At 46.6% G+C, this 17,548-nt stretch overlaps 2 protein-coding genes across 3 annotated transcripts in view; one reads left to right on the top strand and one right to left on the bottom strand.

Annotated features, from left to right (window-relative positions):
- Positions 1-8,014, bottom strand: part of lipf (lipase, gastric) — an 8,584-nt gene extending 570 nt beyond the window's left edge. Inside the window, exons 1-11 of the mRNA XM_054599253.1 lie at positions 7,933-8,014; positions 4,022-4,144; positions 3,168-3,279; positions 2,873-3,089; positions 2,601-2,710; positions 2,160-2,296; positions 1,891-2,037; positions 1,726-1,797; positions 1,560-1,628; positions 1,351-1,461; positions 1-1,237 (exon numbers count right to left, since the gene is read on the bottom strand). The exon at positions 1-1,237 is cut by the window's left edge and continues 570 nt beyond it. Coding sequence (XP_054455228.1) covers positions 1,115-1,237; positions 1,351-1,461; positions 1,560-1,628; positions 1,726-1,797; positions 1,891-2,037; positions 2,160-2,296; positions 2,601-2,710; positions 2,873-3,089; positions 3,168-3,279; positions 4,022-4,141 — 1,218 coding nt within the window. The 5' untranslated portion in view covers positions 4,142-4,144; positions 7,933-8,014 and the 3' untranslated portion in view covers positions 1-1,114. The remainder of the gene's footprint in view (positions 1,238-1,350; positions 1,462-1,559; positions 1,629-1,725; positions 1,798-1,890; positions 2,038-2,159; positions 2,297-2,600; positions 2,711-2,872; positions 3,090-3,167; positions 3,280-4,021; positions 4,145-7,932) is intronic.
- A 1,265-nt stretch (positions 8,015-9,279) lies between these two features.
- Positions 9,280-17,199, top strand: rnls (renalase, FAD-dependent amine oxidase). 2 transcript variants are annotated; one of them, XM_054599250.1, is made up of 7 exons: positions 9,280-9,484; positions 13,113-13,218; positions 14,393-14,535; positions 14,628-14,786; positions 16,033-16,206; positions 16,604-16,779; positions 16,866-17,199. In XM_054599250.1, the coding sequence occupies exons 1-7, from the start codon at positions 9,367-9,369 to the stop codon at positions 17,016-17,018; spliced, it is 1,029 nt and encodes a 342-aa protein (XP_054455225.1). In that variant the 5' UTR covers positions 9,280-9,366; the 3' UTR covers positions 17,019-17,199. The 2 variants fall into 2 exon arrangements, with proteins under 2 accessions (XP_054455225.1, XP_054455227.1); XM_054599252.1 differs by lacking the exon at positions 9,280-9,484 and adding an exon at positions 11,218-11,293.
- The last annotated feature ends 349 nt before the right edge of the window (positions 17,200-17,548 follow it).

Here is a 17,548-nt window from a genome sequence, read left to right as displayed (position 1 = left end):
AGTGTTCAGGTGTGTTGATGAGCAAACAGGAAGTGTTCAGGTGTGTTGATGATCAAACAGGAAGTGTTCAGGTGTGTTGATGATCAAACAGGAAGTGTTCAGGTGTGTTGATGAGCAAACAGGAAGTGTTCAGGTGTGTTGATGATCAAACAGGAAGTGTTCAGGTGTGTTGATGAGCAAACAGGAAGTGTTCAGGTGTGTTGATGAGCAAACAGGAAGTGTTCAGGTGTGTTGATGATCAAACAGGAAGTGTTCAGGTGTGTTGATGGGCAAACAGGAAGTGTTCAGGTGTGTTGATGAGCAAACAGGAAGTGTTCAGGTGTGTTGATGATCAAACAGGAAGTGTTCAGGTGTGTTGATGGGCAAACAGGAAGTGTTCAGGTGTGTTGATGATCAAACAGGAAGTGTTCAGGTGTGTTGATGAGCAAACAGGAAGTGTTCAGGTGTGTTGATGAGCAAACAGGAAGTGTTCAGGTGTGTTGATGAGCAAACAGGAAGTGTTCAGGTGTGTTGATGAGCAAACAGGAAGTGTCCCGACCCGGCGTCTCATCCTTCCGTAACGTTTGTAGACGATGCGTCACAGCGCCTCGTTTCAAAGACTCCTAACGCAACTGATGGATCCTTCACGGCCTAACATATCCCAACATTCATTGTGAAGTTGATTTATTTTTTTTTTTTTAATGACATGGCGACTAGTGGACCAGCAGCGGGAGAATTCACATTTAAATGTAATTAATGAGTTTTAACTCACGTGAATATCTACAGATACAAGTGTTAAAACTAAAAAGACCTGATCAGATCACACTTATGTTAAAATGACAAACAGGAAATCCTCTGTCGACCAGACCGTCTTATTTCAGAGAGCGCTTGGTCGAGCCTTCACGGTATTCAGAGGACGTGGTCTACGTAGACCCTGAAGGCTGAGTCCTCTGAAGGATGCAGCCGCTGGATTGGGACACAGACAGGAAGTGTCCAGGTGTGTTGATGAGCAGCAGGTTACAGATTATTCAGGTACCAGTTTGATCCACACTGACTATAAACACACACACACACACACACACACACACACACACACACACACACACACACACACACACACACACACACACACATTCTACTGGTATTTCTGCAGCAGCTTCAGGATGGAGGGAAACATCTGTTCAGGAGCATCAAGACCCCAAATAAAATCCAGATGATCCCAGTGATCAATGTTCTCATGGAAGACCAGGTTAGGCACCTGAGAGACAGACAGACAGACAGACAGACAGACAGACAGACAGACAGGTCCATTAATAACTTTTATCTGACGATGATAGAACCTTGTTGTCCTCGTTGGATCAGAGGACTCACCTGAGTGAGGAGGACCGCCACGTCTTTTGGGTCCGCCAGCGTATCCTGTCCCCCTGAAAACAGAGCGGTGGGAACCTTCATGTCCTGGACGTGGTACTGAGGGGGAGTGGACTGAGGAAGGGACAGACAGGAAGTACACAGAGACATGAGTCACGTTTCTGTAGTAAAGTAAACAGAGACCTGAGGACTCAGATCAGGTAGAGTCTCACCTGGTTGTAGTGTTTCATGTTTCCTGCAGCTCCAAAGTCGAAGGCACTCAGCTTTCCTCCATGAACCGCCTGAAAACAAGTTTAACACGTTTAGGGTCCAGACAACACATGATGTCAACGAAGGTCCTCACACGCACACATAGATAGACGTGTGTGTGTGTGTTACCTGGGCCCAGTGGATCATGTTCTGGACTGAGGTCCCAGCAGGACAGTGTTCAGTGTAGACTGGAGTCCTGGTCTGGAAACAAAAGGACTCAGTCACACTGAAGAGAACTCAAAGATCCATCAAATCAATAATCTGATCATCTGAAAACACGTTTTCTAAACGAACCATGTTGAGGTTTTTCTCATCGAAGCCGCAGAGAACGAAGAACAGGTTCCCACACAACTCACTGAGCAGCTGCTTCGCACAAACGTTCTCTGCAAACCACTTGATCATGTGACTCTGAGGCAGGAAGTCCCGCCTACCAAACAGGTCCTGAGTGAAGAAAATCAATTAGTCAATCAATCAATGAACCTGTCAACGGCATCATGTACAAATAAATGAGTAGGTCAGGTGATAAGAGCTCGTTAGCAGGTCAGGTGATAAGAGCTCGTTACCCAGATGAGGAAGTCGGGCAGGACGGACAGTTTGGTCATCGCGCTGGCGGAGAAACTGATGGTTGCTACGGGAGCCAAACCGAAGAACAACTTGATCTTACTGGCCAGTTCTGGCAGCGTAGAGAACGCTATGAATGCTGGGAAAAAGAGGCAGACAACGGACATCAGACTGAAGTTAAACAAGACACTGTAATTATCGTTCTGGAGGTTTAATCTCAAAGTCTCAGGAAACATTCCAGCTCAAACATTTGACTTTCAAAATAAAACGAGTATTCAGACGGTTCATACAATTTTTAAAATATTCCTTTTTTTGTGTGTGTTTAAGTGTGTGTGTGTGTGTGTGTGTGTGTGTGTGTGTGTGTGTGTGTGTGTGTGTGTGTGTTTAAGTGTGTGTGTGTGTGTTTAAGTGTGTGTGTGTGTGTGTGTGTGTGTGTGTGTTACCTAAAGTAGTTCCCTGAGAGTGTCCGATGTAGTAGATCTGGTCCTGACCCGTCACCTTCAGGATGTGGTTTACAACAGCTGGTAGATCCTTCAGAGCCATCTCATCATAGCTACACACACACAAGTATAATCATTATATATATATATATATATATAATATATATATATATATATATATATATATATATAATTTATATATATTAATATTAATTACACACATAGATTCTTTACATTCCTAGAAACAGCTGATGTGACGTCTCAGGTGTTTGTACCTGAAGCTCCAGAAGTCCTCGTGGTCCGGTGTGAGGCTCTGGTGTTTCCTGGACCAGGTGTTTCCTCGGCTGTTTCCGATCCAGACGTCGTAGCCGGCGTCGGCGAGCACGAAGCCCAGACTGGAGTCTGGCAGGTTGGTGATCCAGTTGCTGCCGGCGGCCAGCAGGCCGTGCTGGAGGAAGACGGCCGGCCTCGGACCTCGGGTCCCTTTAAACCCTGTGGACCCGTCACAGTGAAGGTTCAGTGAAACGTGATCGGAGGAGGACGCGTCCTCACAGAGAGACAAAGACTCACCTGACGTGTGTTTGATTCCCTGTGGGATCCTGTTGACCATCAGGATGTACCCGTCCTCCGTCACAACCTCGTGTTCCTCTGCAGGGTAACCCCACCAGCGGATGATCTCCGTCTGTGTACACACACACACACACACACACACACACAGAACACACACACACAACACACACACACACACACACACACACAGAAACACACACACAGAAACACACACACAGAAACACACACACACAGAAACACACACACAGAAATACACACACACACACAAACACACACACACAGAAACACACACACACACACACACACAGAAACACACACACACACACACACAGAAACACACACACACAGAAACACACACACACACACACAGAAACACACACACACACACACACACACAGAAACACACACACACACACACACAGAAACACACACACACACAGAACACACACACACACAACACAGAACACACACACAGAAACACACATATATAAAAGTATAAATGACACCTTAGTCTCTCTGTTGTGTTACTTTAGAGTATAAACAGTACCACGGTAACCATGGTAACTGTACACAACAAGATGAAGAAATGTCTAAACTAAAACATCCACTTCATTTTGACTGAAACACGTGTTGTTTAAAACACAGTTAACGGTGTGATGGGCGTGTGCCTGTGAGACAGCACTGTGGGCTGAAAGCAGCCCGAGGCCACAGGAGGCTCATGAGTTCATCATAAAGAAACTGAAGCTGTCAGATAAAAGTACAACATGTACTCTGAGATGTAGTGGAGGAGAAGTATACAATACTAAAGTACAAATACAGCACAGTACTTCAGTAAATGCAAACTAAATACTCACGATGTTCATGTGCACTTCAGGGTCCAGGTTCTGGTGCAGTTTATCAGAGCGTCTCAGGACAGACGGACCGCAGTGGACGAGACCGGAGAGACACAACACACACACCAGAACACACAGCATGGTCTGTCTCACACACACACACACACACACACACACACACACACACACACACAGAGAGAGAGAGACACACACACACACACACACACACAGAGAGAGAGAGACACACACACACACACACACACACACACACACACACACACAGAGAGAGACACACACACACACGACACACACACACACACACACACACAGACACACACACACGACACACACACACACACACACACACACGACACACACACACACACACACACACACACACACACACACACACACACACACACACACACACACTGTGTTTATTATAGGAGACTTTATAATGCTGTAAATTCCCACCCTCTAACTGTGTCCTCAAACACATCTGGATCTGGATCATGACTCAGCAGGACTTCAGTCACATGAAGTTTGGTGTATAAGGGAAGTGACCTCATCAGTCACATGATACGATTCTCAAACCTCGACCAGGATGAACTCTGTTAGTGGAGCTTCGTTCAGAACTCCACCCAGAAACGTGACCGTTTAAAGTTCACAGACACACAGAGTGACTCAGCTTCTCTCACTGCCCTTTGCTGCCCCTTACTGACCTTTACTGCCCTTTACTGCCCTTTACTGCCCCTTACTGACCTTTACTGCCCTTTACTGCCCTTTACTGCCCTTTACTGCCCTTTGCTGCCCTTTACTGCCCTTTGCTGCCCTTTACTGCCCTTTACTGCCCTTTACTGACCTTTACTGCCCTTTACTGCCCTTTACTGCCCTTTACTGCCCTTTACTGCCCTTTACTGCCCTTTACTGACCTTTACTGACCTTTACTGCCCTTTACTGCCCTTTACTGCCCTTTACTGACCTTTACTGACCTTTACTGCCCTTTACTGCCCTTTACTGCCCTTTACTGCCCTTTACTGACCTTTGCTGCCCTTTACTGCCCTTTACTGCCCTTTACTGCCCTTTACTGCCCTTTACTGCCCTTTACTGACCTTTACTGCCCTTTACTGCCCTTTACTGCCCTTTACTGCCCTTTACTGACCTTTACTGCCCTTTACTGCCCTTTACTGCCCTTTACTGCCCTTTACTGCCCTTTACTGCCCTTTACTGCCCTTTACTGCCCTTTACTGCCCTTTACTGCCCTGCTGACACACGCCTGGTCTGATGGAGGATGCAGGGTGAAGTTCAGAGGGTGGCGTGGGGCACGGCGAGGCCCAGTCAGAACTTCATTCATAAATCGTATATTTCTCTGTTTTCTGCAGAACGACTCTCTCCTTATAGTTTCCTCAAAAACAGACAAACTTTAGCTTTTGTTTACTGAGTTACTTCTGTCGGTCTGACGCTCAGTCCTGTTTGTTAAATCAGAGATGAGATGAAAAGTTATTATTTTTATGAAAGAAGTTTTGTGTTTAAAGGTGTTCTAAATAGAAGTTGACTATTCATCCATCTCTTCACTGTTTCCTAGTTTTAATGCTTTACCTCTGAAATAAAGTGGTGATCTCTCTAATGGAGTTTGGTGCAGAGCGTCTGAGTATCGTGAGTCCTTCACAAACTGTTTGTGCTGTTTGTCTGCTGGACTTTGATCAGCTGGAATCAGCTCCATATGGTCTGTTTGTTCCGTGAGGACAAAGGTCAGAGGTCAGAGGTCAGAGATTGTTACCCATGTTGTGATGCAGAAACACATCTGATGTGATGTATAAATAGAGTTGATTAACGCTGTGATGAAGTGATGAAGATCATGTGAGACAGTTTGAAAGGAGCCTCTGTCTTTAGCCTCGTCTCCTTTTACTTCATGTTTCATTCGGTTTCCATCCTGATATTATTTTAAACTCATGTGACCATAAACTCATGTTACTTCCTGTTTTCTTTCTGTTTTTAGCCTCGTCTGTGTCCAATTCTCTTTTTATCCTAATGACGTAATAAACTGATGTTTTACAAACTGATGTTTTGATGTTACTTCCTGTTTGTCTGTTTTTAGGAGCTTTTCTTGCTGAACAACATCAAAAACAGTTTCTATTAAAATAAAAACGAGACTTTAAAGAAGCTTCGGTTGACATTCAGTTAATTTAGACGCAATAACACATGAATATCGCACGCATAACGCACGCATAACGCACGAATAACGCACGCATAACACATGCATAACGCATGACTAACACATGAATAACACATGAGTAACACATGAGTAACGCATGCATAACGCATGCATAAAGCATGAATAACGCATGAGTAACGCATGAATAACGCATGAGTAACGCATGAATAACGCATGAGTAACGCATGAGTAACGCATGAGTAACACATGAATAACACATGAATAACATGCATAACACATGAATAACACATGAATAACACATGAATAACACATGAATAACGCATGAGTAACACATGAGTAACACATGAGTAACGCATGAATAACACATGAATAACACATGAATAACACATGAATAACATGCATAACACATGAATAACACATGAATAACACATGAATAACACATGAATAACGCATGAATAACACATGAGTAACACATGAGTAACACATGAGTAACGCATGAATAACACATGAATAACACATGAATAACACATGAGTAACACATGAGTAACACATGAGTAACACATGAGTAACGCATGAATAACACATGAATAACACATGAGTAACACATGAGTAACACATGAGTAACACATGAATAACACATGAATAACACATGAATAACACATGAATAACACATGAGTAACGCATGAGTAACACATGAGTAACGCATGAATAACACATGCATAACGCATGAGTAACACATGAATAACACATGAATAACACATGAATAACATGAATAACACATGAATAACACATGAGTAACACATGAATAACACATGAATAACACATGAATAACACATGAATAACACATGAATAACACATGAGTAACACATGAATAACACATGAATAACACATGAATAACACATGAATAACACATGAATAACACATGAATAACACATGAATAACACATGAGTAACACATGAGTAACACATGAATAACACATGAATAACACATGAATAACGCATGAGTAACACATGAATAACATGAATAACACATGAATAACACATGAGTAACACATGAGTAACACATGAGTAACACATGAATAACACATGAGTAACACATGAGTAACACATGAGTAACACATGAATAACACATGAATAACACATGAATAACACATGAATAACACATGAATAACACATGAGTAACACATGAGTAACACATGAATAACACATGAATAACACATGAGTAACACATGAATAACACATGAATAACACATGAATAACACATGAATAACATGCATAACACATGAATAACACATGAATAACACATGAATAACACATGAATAACACATGAATAACACATGAATAACACATGAATAACATGCATAACATGAATAACATGAATAACACATGAATAACATGAATAACACATGAGTAACACATGAATAACATGAATAACACATGAATAACACATGAATAACACATGAATAACACATGAATAACACATGAATAACACATGAATAACACATGAATAACACATGAATAACACATGAGTAACACATGAATAACATGAATAACACATGAATAACACATGAATAACATGAATAACATGAATAACATGCATAACACATGAATAACACATGAATAACACATGAATAACACATGAATAACACATGAATAACATGCATAACACATGAATAACATGAGTAACACATGAGTAACACATGAATAACATGAGTAACACATGAATAACATGCATAACATGCATGTCGGTCACTCACGTCTGCAGCTCTCTGATGATCTGATGATCTGTAAACTTTCTGATCAGCTGATTCTCTTTTAACGGCATGCAGAGCTCGTCGGTGACGTCAGAGGGAGTGCCGCTCTGTGATTGGTCAGATAAGGACCGGGTTATCAACTCAAACCGGAAACAGAAGCCTGAAGAGACCGGAAACGACGGGGAAGAAGAAAAGCTGCAAAAACTGAATATGAATAATAAATATAATATATATATAATATATATATGATATGAATAATATGGAAAACAGACACAAAACTAAGTTCTGAATAAACTAAATAAAAGTGAAAAGTTTTCTAAACTTCAGGGTTCAAGTCGCGTCAGACTCCCCTTCAGAATAAAAGCATCTGTGACCTGAAAGCTGCATGTCTTCAGATGGAAGAGTGAAGGTAAGATAAGATAAGATAAGATAAGATAAGATAAGATAAGATAAGATAAGATAAGATAAGATAAGGTAACCAACCCTCACCTCCTGTTTCCATCCAGTCAGCTGTGTTTACATGTCTGAATCTCAGCTTGAGACTTATTTAAAGCACAGTAAAAGAAGAGGCTTTGTGTCACAAACGTAAACAAATATAAAACAAACTTCAGCTAACTTCATCTAAAACATGAAACTTCAAATAAGAAGGAAACTCATTTAAAACATGTCAGTGGAAAATAATAGCATATAAATAATAACAATAATAAATTAAAACAATATATATACATTAATAAATACTACTTATATATATGAATGTACACACTATACCAGGAAGATAAGATAAGATAAGATAAGATAAGATAAGATAATCCTTTATTAGTCCCAGCAGTGCACACAAGAGACATAGTAAAGAAAGACAAGATAAAAAAAAAATGAAAATAAAAGAAAAAAAGTATTATAAATAAGCAATAAAAGAAAAAAAACAGTAGAAAAAACAACAATAACTGAAATATTATATTTACAGACAGAAAAACAACAACTATTTTAACTATTTTTAACTTTTTTAACTATTATTGCACAGTGTGATGTGTAATGTATTGCACAGGTTTTTATTGTCATGTTATTATTGTCATGTGTCATGTGGTCAGGTCTGGGACAGGTACATATATTTATATTTATATGTATATAAAGACATATAAAGAGAGAATGTTATATATAGAATATTATCACATATAAGTAAATATTATATTAGTTATACATGAGGCAGAAAGACTTTTATTGTGAAAGTCTCGGTCGGATGTTCCGTATTGTTTCCGGGTTGAACAGTTTCATAACAGGGGGCGTGGCCACCGCACAGGGGGCGTGGCGGAGAACCCTGAGAACCCTGGAGAACCCTGAGAACCCAGAACCTGCTCACAGAACCCTGAGAACCCTGAGAACCCGCTCACTGACCCGGATCGCAGCCTCGCAGACTCTCGGCCTCGGATCCGGACCAGCATGTCCCGGGTCCTGATCGTCGGAGCCGGTCTGACAGGAAGCCTCTGCGCATGTCTGCTGAGGAGAGAGCTGCAGGGGAGAGTCCACATAGAGGTCTGGGACAAGGCCAGGGGGGGCGGTGAGTCCACATAGAGGTCTGGGACAAGGCCAGGGGGGGCGGTGAGTCCACATAGAGGTCTGGGACAAGGCCAGGGGGGCGGTGAGTCCACATAGAGGTCTGGGACAAGGCCAGGGGGGCGGTGAGTCCACATAGAGGTCTGGGACAAGGCCAGGGGGGCGGTGAGTCCACATAGAGGTCTGGGACAAGGCCAGGGGGGGCGGTGAGTCCACATAGAGGTCTGGGACAAGGCCAGGGGGCGGTGAGTCCACATAGAGGTCTGGGACAAGGCCAGGGGGGCGGTGAGTCCACATAGAGGTCTGGGACAAGGCATAGAGGTCTGGGACAAGGCGGTGAGTCCACATAGAGGTCTGGGACAAGGCCAGGGGGCGGTGAGTCCACATAGAGGTCTGGGACAAGGCCAGGGGGGGCGGTGAGTCCACATAGAGGTCTGGGACAAGGCCAGGGGGCGGTGAGTCCACATAGAGGTCTGGGACAAGAGGTCTGGGACAAGGCCAGGGGGGGTGAGTCCACATAGAGGTCTGAGTCCACATAGAGGTCTGGGACAAGGCCAGGGGGGCGGTGAGTCCACATAGAGGTCTGGGACAAGGCCAGGGGGCGGTGAGTCCACATAGAGGTCTGGGACAAGGCCAGGGGGCGGGGGAGGTCTGGGTGAGTCCACATAGAGGTCTGGGACAAGGCCAGGGGGGCGGTGAGTCCACATAGAGGTCTGGTGAGTCCGGTGAGTCCATAGAGGTCTGGGACAAGGCCAGGGGGGCGGTGAGTCCACATAGAGGTCTGGGACAAGGCCAGGGGGCGGTGAGTCCACATAGAGGTCTGGGACAAGGCCAGGGGGGCGGTGAGTCCACATAGAGGTCTGGGACAAGGCCAGGGGGGGCGGTGAGTCCACATAGAGGTCTGGGGGAGTCCACATAGAGGAGGTCTGGGTGAGTCCACATAGAGGTCTGGGAGGTCTGGGTGAGTCCACATAGAGGTCTGGGTGAGTCCACATAGAGGTCTGGGACAAGGCCAGGGGGCGGTGAGTCCACATAGAGGTCTGGGACAAGGCCAGAGGTCTGGGGGCGGTGAGTCCACATAGAGGTCTGGGACAAGGCCACATAGAGGTCTGGGTGAGTCCACATAGAGGTCTGGGTCTGGGTGAGTCCACATAGAGGTCTGGGACAAGGCCAGGGGGGGTGAGTCCACAGGCCAGGGGGCGGTGAGTCACATAGAGGTCTGGGTGAGTCCACATAGAGGTCTGGGTGAGTCCACATAGAGGTCTGGGTGAGTCCACATAGAGGTCTGGGACAAGGCCAGGGGGGCGGTGAGTCCACATAGAGGTCTGGGACAAGGCCAGGGGGGGCGGTGAGTCCACATAGAGGTCTGGGACAAGGCCAGGGGGCGGGGACAAGGTCTGGGACAAGGGGGCGGTGAGTCCACATAGAGGTCTGGGACAAGGCCAGGGGGGGCGGTGAGTCCACATAGAGGTCTGGGTGAGTCCACATAGAGGTCTGGGACAAGGCCAGGGGGGGCGGTGAGTCCACATAGAGGTCTGGGACAAGGCCAGGGGGGGCGGTGAGTCCACATAGAGGTCTGGGTGAGTCCACATAGAGGTCTGGGACAAGGCCAGGGGGGGCGGTGAGTCCACATAGAGGTCTGGGACAAGGCCAGGGGGGGTGAGTCCACATAGAGGTCTGGGACAAGGCCACGGTGAGTCCACATAGAGGTCTGGGACAAGGCCAGGGGGGCGGTGAGTCCACATAGAGGTCTGGGACAAGGCCAGGGGGCGGTGAGTCCACATAGAGGTCTGGGACAAGGCCAGGGGGGGCGGTGAGTCCACGTAGAGGTCTGGGTGAGTCCACATAGAGGTCTGGGTGAGTCTACATAGAGGTCTGGGTGAGTCCACATAGAGGTCTGGGTGAGTCCACATAGAGGTCTGGGTGAGTCCACATAGAGGTCTGGGTGAGTCTACATAGAGGTCTGGGTGAGTCTACATAGAGGTCTGGGTGAGTCCACATAGAGGTCTGGGTGAGTCCACATAGAGGTCTGGGTGAGAGGTCTGGGTGAGTCCACATAGAGGTCTGGGTGAGTCCACATAGAGGTCTGGGTGAGTCCACATAGAGGTCTGGGTGAGTCCACATAGAGGTCTGGGTGAGTCCACATAGAGGTCTGGGTGAGTCCACATAGAGGTCTGGTGAGTCCACATAGAGGTCTGGGTGAGTCCACATAGAGGTCTGGGTGAGTCCACATAGAGGTCTGGGTGAGTCCACATAGAGGTCTGGGTGAGTCCACATAGAGGTCTGGGTGAGTCCACATAGAGGTCTGGGTGAGGTAGAGTCACAGAGGTCGGTGGGTAGAGGTCTGGGACAAGAGGTCTGGGTGAGTCCACATAGAGGTCTGGGACAAGGCCAGGGGGCGGTGAGTCCACATAGAGGTCTGGGACAAGGCCAGGGGGCGGTGAGTCCACATAGAGGTCTGGGACAAGGCCAGGGGGCGGTGAGTCCACATAGAGGTCTGGGACAAGGTCTGGGTGAGTCCACATAGAGGTCTGGGACAACATAGGGGTCTGGGTGAGTCCACATAGAGGTCTGGGTGAGTCCACATAGAGGTCTGGGTGAGGACAAGAGGTCTGGGTGAGTCCACATAGAGGTCTGGGTGAGTCCAGGGGGGTCGGTGAGTCCACATAGAGGTCTGGGTGAGTCCACATAGAGGTCTAGAGGTCAGGGGGGTCTGGGTGAGTCCACATAGAGGTCTGGGTGAGTCCACATAGAGGTCTGGGTGAGTCCACATAGAGGTCTGGGTGAGTCCACATAGAGGTCTGGGTGGTCATAGAGGTCTGGGTGAGTCCACATAGAGAGGTCTGGGTGAGTCCACATAGAGGTCTGGGTGAGTCATAGAGGTCATAGAGGTCTGGGTGAGTCACATAGAGGTCTGGGTGATAGAGGTCTGGGTGAGTCCACATAGAGGTCTGGGTGAGTCTACATAGAGGTCTGGGTGAGTCTACATAGAGGTCTGGGTGAGTCTACATAGAGGTCTGGGTGATAGAGGTCTGGGTGAGTCTACATAGAGGTCTGGGTGAGTCCACATAGAGGTCTGGGTGAGTCCACATAGAGGAGGTCTGGGTGAGTCCACATAGAGGTCTGGGTGAGTCTACATAGAGGTCTGGGTGAGTCCACATAGAGGTCTGGGTGAGTCCACATAGAGGTCTGGGTGAGTCCACATAGAGGTCTGGGACAAGGCCAGGGGGGTCGGTGAGTCACAACACGGTGATAGTCCGGGTCTCCGACACACGGGTCCGAGTGGAACACGTGACTGAACACGGATCCTGGATCAGCAGGGTCCCCTTTTAAATTCAGCTCCCAGAAGATCCACATAGTTCAACATGACGTCACATTATGAGCTGCTAGAGGTCAGAGGTGAAGGTTCAGAGGTCACAGTCACCCTGAAACACAGGAGGACAGGTCCTGGATCAGGAGACTCAGGTCCTGGATCAGGAGACTCTAACCCGGGCTCTTGGTGGACTGGGTTCAGCTCTCAGTCTCTTCATATTATTGAAAACTAGAAATGAAAAGAGCAACTTTACTGAAGTTTATTTAGTGTTTCGAGGTTCTACAGTCTGGTGACCTCTTTATGTGTCTCTGTCTCTCAGGAGGACGGATGTCCACCAGCCGTCCTCCTGACTCCTCCTCTCAGTCAGCTGACCTCGGAGCTCAGTACGTCACGGCCACGTCGTCCTACGCTCAGTCCCACCACAGGTACACCTGTACACCTCTACACCTGAACACCTGTACACCTGAACACCTGTACACCTCTACACCTCTACACCTGAACACCTCTACACCTGAACACCTCTACACCTGTACACCTGAACACCTCTACACCTGAACACCTGAACACCTGTACACCTGAACACCTCTACACCTGAACACCTCTACACCTGAACACCTCTACACCTGTACACCTGTACACACCTCTACACCTGAACACCCTACACCTGAACACCTCTACACCTACACCTCTACACCTGAACACACCTGTACACCTCTACACCTCTACACCTGAACACCTGAACACCTGTACACCTGAACACCTGAACACCTGTACACCTGAACACCTGAACACCTGTACACCTGAACACCTGAACACCTCTACACCTGAACACCTCTACACCTGTACACCTGAACACCTCTACACCTCTACACCTGTACACCTGAACACCTCTACACCTGAACACCTGTACACCTGAACACCTGTACACCTGTACACCTGTACACCTCTACACCTGAACACCTGTACACCTGTACACCTGAACACCTCTACACCTACACCTGTACACCTGAACACCTCTACACCTGAACACCTCTACACCTGAACACCTCTACACCTGAACACCTGAACACCTCTACACCTCTACACCTGAACACCTCTACACCTGTACACCTGAACACCTCTACACCTGAACACCTCTACACCTGAACACCTGTACACCTGTACACCTCTACACCTGTACACCTGTACACCTGAACACCTGTACACCTGTACACCTACACCTGAACACCTGTACACCTGTACACCTCTACACCTGAACACCTGAACACCTCTACACCTGAACACCTGTACACCTGAACACCTCTACACCTGAACACCTCTACACCTGAACACCTCTACACCTCTACACCTGAACACCTCTACACCTGAACACCTCTACACCTCTACACCTGTACACCTGTACACCTTCAGAGGAGGAGGAGCTCTATCGCTCAGTGTCAAGGCAGCAGGCTTTAAACATCTGATTATATATTCACTAATACTAAGACACATCTATGATTGATTGATATTTTTATATAAATATATTATATTAGAGCTGCTGTCTGCAGGTTTTACTCAGAGCTGCTGTCTGCAGGTTTTACTCAGAGCTGCTGTCTGCAGGTTTTACTCAGAGCTGCTGTCTGCAGGCGTCCTTCAGCCTCTGGACTCTCTGGTTGAAGGACTGAAGCACAAAGACGGCAGCGAGGACTACATGACGCCACTGGGCATGGGCAGTTTGGTCAAACACTTCCTGTCAGAGTCAGGTACATAAACACATGTTTAGTCTGCCTGTCTGTCTGTCTCTCTGTACATCTGCCCGTCTGTCTCTCTGACTGTCTGTCTGCCCGTCTGTCAGGAGCTGATTTGTTCTTGGAGCGCCATGTGACCGGTTTGTACCTCCGTGGTGCATCATGGGAGGTGGAGAGGAAGGCGGGAGACAGCGAGATGTTTGACGCCGTCGTCCTGACGATGCCGGTTCCTCAGATCCTGCAGCTGCAGGGAGACCTGGGACACAGTGAGACACATTAGTGTTCTTGATGTTCTCAGTGGAGAACCTCACTTTATCATCAGATCATTCTCAGATGTAGTGGACGACGTGTCTGTTGTCTTTCATTCATGTTTGGTTTGTTGTAACCTTGTGAAAGACTTTGACGTCTGTCTGAAACCTAAACGCTCACAGCGATGAGCAGTTAACAGCTGATATATGATTATTGATTTATGATCATTATGAGAACAAGTGTTCAGTACTCTGAACTGTAGTGATGCAGTTTGACCACACGAGGGCAGCAGCTGCTCTGAGGATGAAATCAGCTGCTGGAACATCACAATGACTTAAAAACACCTCCCTGTAATTCCTTATTAATAATGTTGATTATTCATATTAATGTCAGCGGGTTATTGATCATTCAACAATGTTGAATAGTGAAATGTGAGATTTTATTAAGTTATTCAGGATTAAACAGAAACCCTCTGATCCCAGAACAGTAGGACCGAGTCTCAGTGCTTTTACTTTGACAAGGTGAGGCTGCTTCCTGACACACACACACACACACACACACACACACACACACACACACACACACACACACACACACACACACACACACACACACACACACACAGGATCAATACGCGTCTTCTGATGGTAAATCTGATTGGTCGATGGTTAACACACTCCTTAAAAGCTGCAGAACTTTCTGGATGATTGTGTGTGTGTGTGTGTGTGTGTGTGTGTGTGTGTGTGTGTGTGTGTGTGTGTGTGTGTGTGTGTGTGTGTGTGAGAGAGAGAGAGCGTGTGTTCCGTCTGCAGACTGAAGATGATGATGTCATCTTCAGCTCATCTGATTGGTTGACGGGGGACAGCGCCCATTTCCTCCCTGCTGACACACACACACAGACACACACAGAAGTGCACACTCACACTCAGTTTATTATTAGATGCAGTGTGTGTGTGTGTGTGTGTGTGTGTGTGTGTGTGTGTGTGTGTGTGTGTGTGTGTGTGTGTGTGTGTGTGTGTGTGTGTGTGCAGTAAGAGGCTGCAGACTGTTTCAGGGTTGTGAGTCATGAAAAATGAACTCTTATAGTTTTACATGAATGAAACTGAGATGATGTTTAACAACATGTTTGTATTCAGTAAAGATATTAATCAGTCACATTATTATTAGTAGTATTATTACAACGTTGTCATGGCTATAATACGTTTTACTCTTTAATCTACTTTATGAGATGTTCACTGAACTCCCTGCCTGTCTGTCTCTCAGTGCTGTCTGTCCACCAGAGGCAGCAGTTAGACGGGGTCCAGTACTCGTCCCGCTTCGCCGTCGCTCTCTTCTTCCCTCCAGACGTCGTCTTCTCTTTTCCGTGGTCGGCTCGATACGTCAGCGACAACTGCTGCATCCGTTACATCTCTGCAGACGCCCGCAAACGCAACGCAGGTCTGTCTGCTCACCCGTCTGTCTGTCTGCTCACCCGTCTGTCTGTCTGCTCACCCGTCTGTCTGTCTGCTCACCTGTCTGTCTGTCTGTCTGTCTGCTCACCTGTCTGTCTGCTCACCTGTCTGTCTGTCTGTCTCTTCATCCTCCTGTCTTACGTTGGCCCAACACTAGAGCATAATTTGGCAGATTTTGGGTCTGAGGCGTTCCAGATTCTGAGTCTATCAGCTGTGACATCATTCTCGTGTGTGTGTGTGTGTGTGTGTGTGTGTGTGTGTGTGTGTGTGTGTGTGTGTGTGTGTGTGTGTGTGTGTGTGTGTGTGTGTGTGTGTGTGTGTGTGTGTGTGTGTGTGTGTGTGTGTGTGTGTGTGTGTGTGTGTGTGTGTGTGTGTGTGTTCAGACGCTCCTGGTCGCGGTCCGTCCCTCGTCGTCCACACCAGCGTCCCGTTCGGGCTGAAGCACCTGGAGCAGGACAAGGAGGACGTCCAGCCAATCATCTTACAGGAACTGGACAGGCTGATTCCTGGTCTGCCTCAGCCAATCAGCATCAAGTGTCAGAAGTGGAGGTACTCCCAGGTGAGCCTGTGAACGGTGAGAGATCCCACTGACCCTGAACTCCCTGCAGTGCGTTTGATTTACGAGCCCTCCCGTCCCTCCTGCAGGTGCTGACCTCGGTGCCGGACTGTCCGGGTCACATGACCGTCCACGACCGACCGCTGCTCATCTGCGCCGGCGACGCCTTCGTCCACTCCAACTTTGACGGCTGTGTGGAGTCGGCTCTGAGCGCGCTCAGTGTGCTGAAGGCCTCGCTGTGACGCCGCCGACCAGACAGGAAGTGACTCAGACTGTGGAATCAATCTGACCGACACCAGGATCAATAATCAATACAAGTGATCAGATAAACAGTAAATGTATTAAGAAGTGATTCATACATTTACATAAAACTGTTTCAGTATTTGATGTCTTTATATGAATAAATGATGTGTCCTCAAAAGACTGAACTTAAAACTGGTTTAACTGAGGGTGAATGTCATAGAGGTCAAAGGTTGGATCTTGTGTGATGAACTCCGGTTGTAATAAAACTAAATATCAGGTTTTCAATTTAAAACGTGTCACGTAGCCCAAAAAATGACACATATCTACAGCGGGTAAAATAAGTATTGAACACGTCACCATTTTTCTCAGTAAATATATTTCTAAAGGTGCTATTGACATGAAATGTTCACCAGATGTCGGTAACAACCCAAGTAATCCATACATACAAAGAAAACCAAACAAATAAGTTCAGAGATTAAGTTATGTGTAATAAAATGGAATGACACAGGGAAAAAGTATTGAACACGCT

This window comes from Anoplopoma fimbria, chromosome 5 (genome assembly GCF_027596085.1).
Source record: "Anoplopoma fimbria isolate UVic2021 breed Golden Eagle Sablefish chromosome 5, Afim_UVic_2022, whole genome shotgun sequence".
Taxonomy (NCBI): Eukaryota; Metazoa; Chordata; class Actinopteri; order Perciformes; family Anoplopomatidae; genus Anoplopoma; species Anoplopoma fimbria.
Note: the sequence above shows the minus strand (reverse complement) of the source record. Positions and strands in the feature narration are given on the sequence as shown.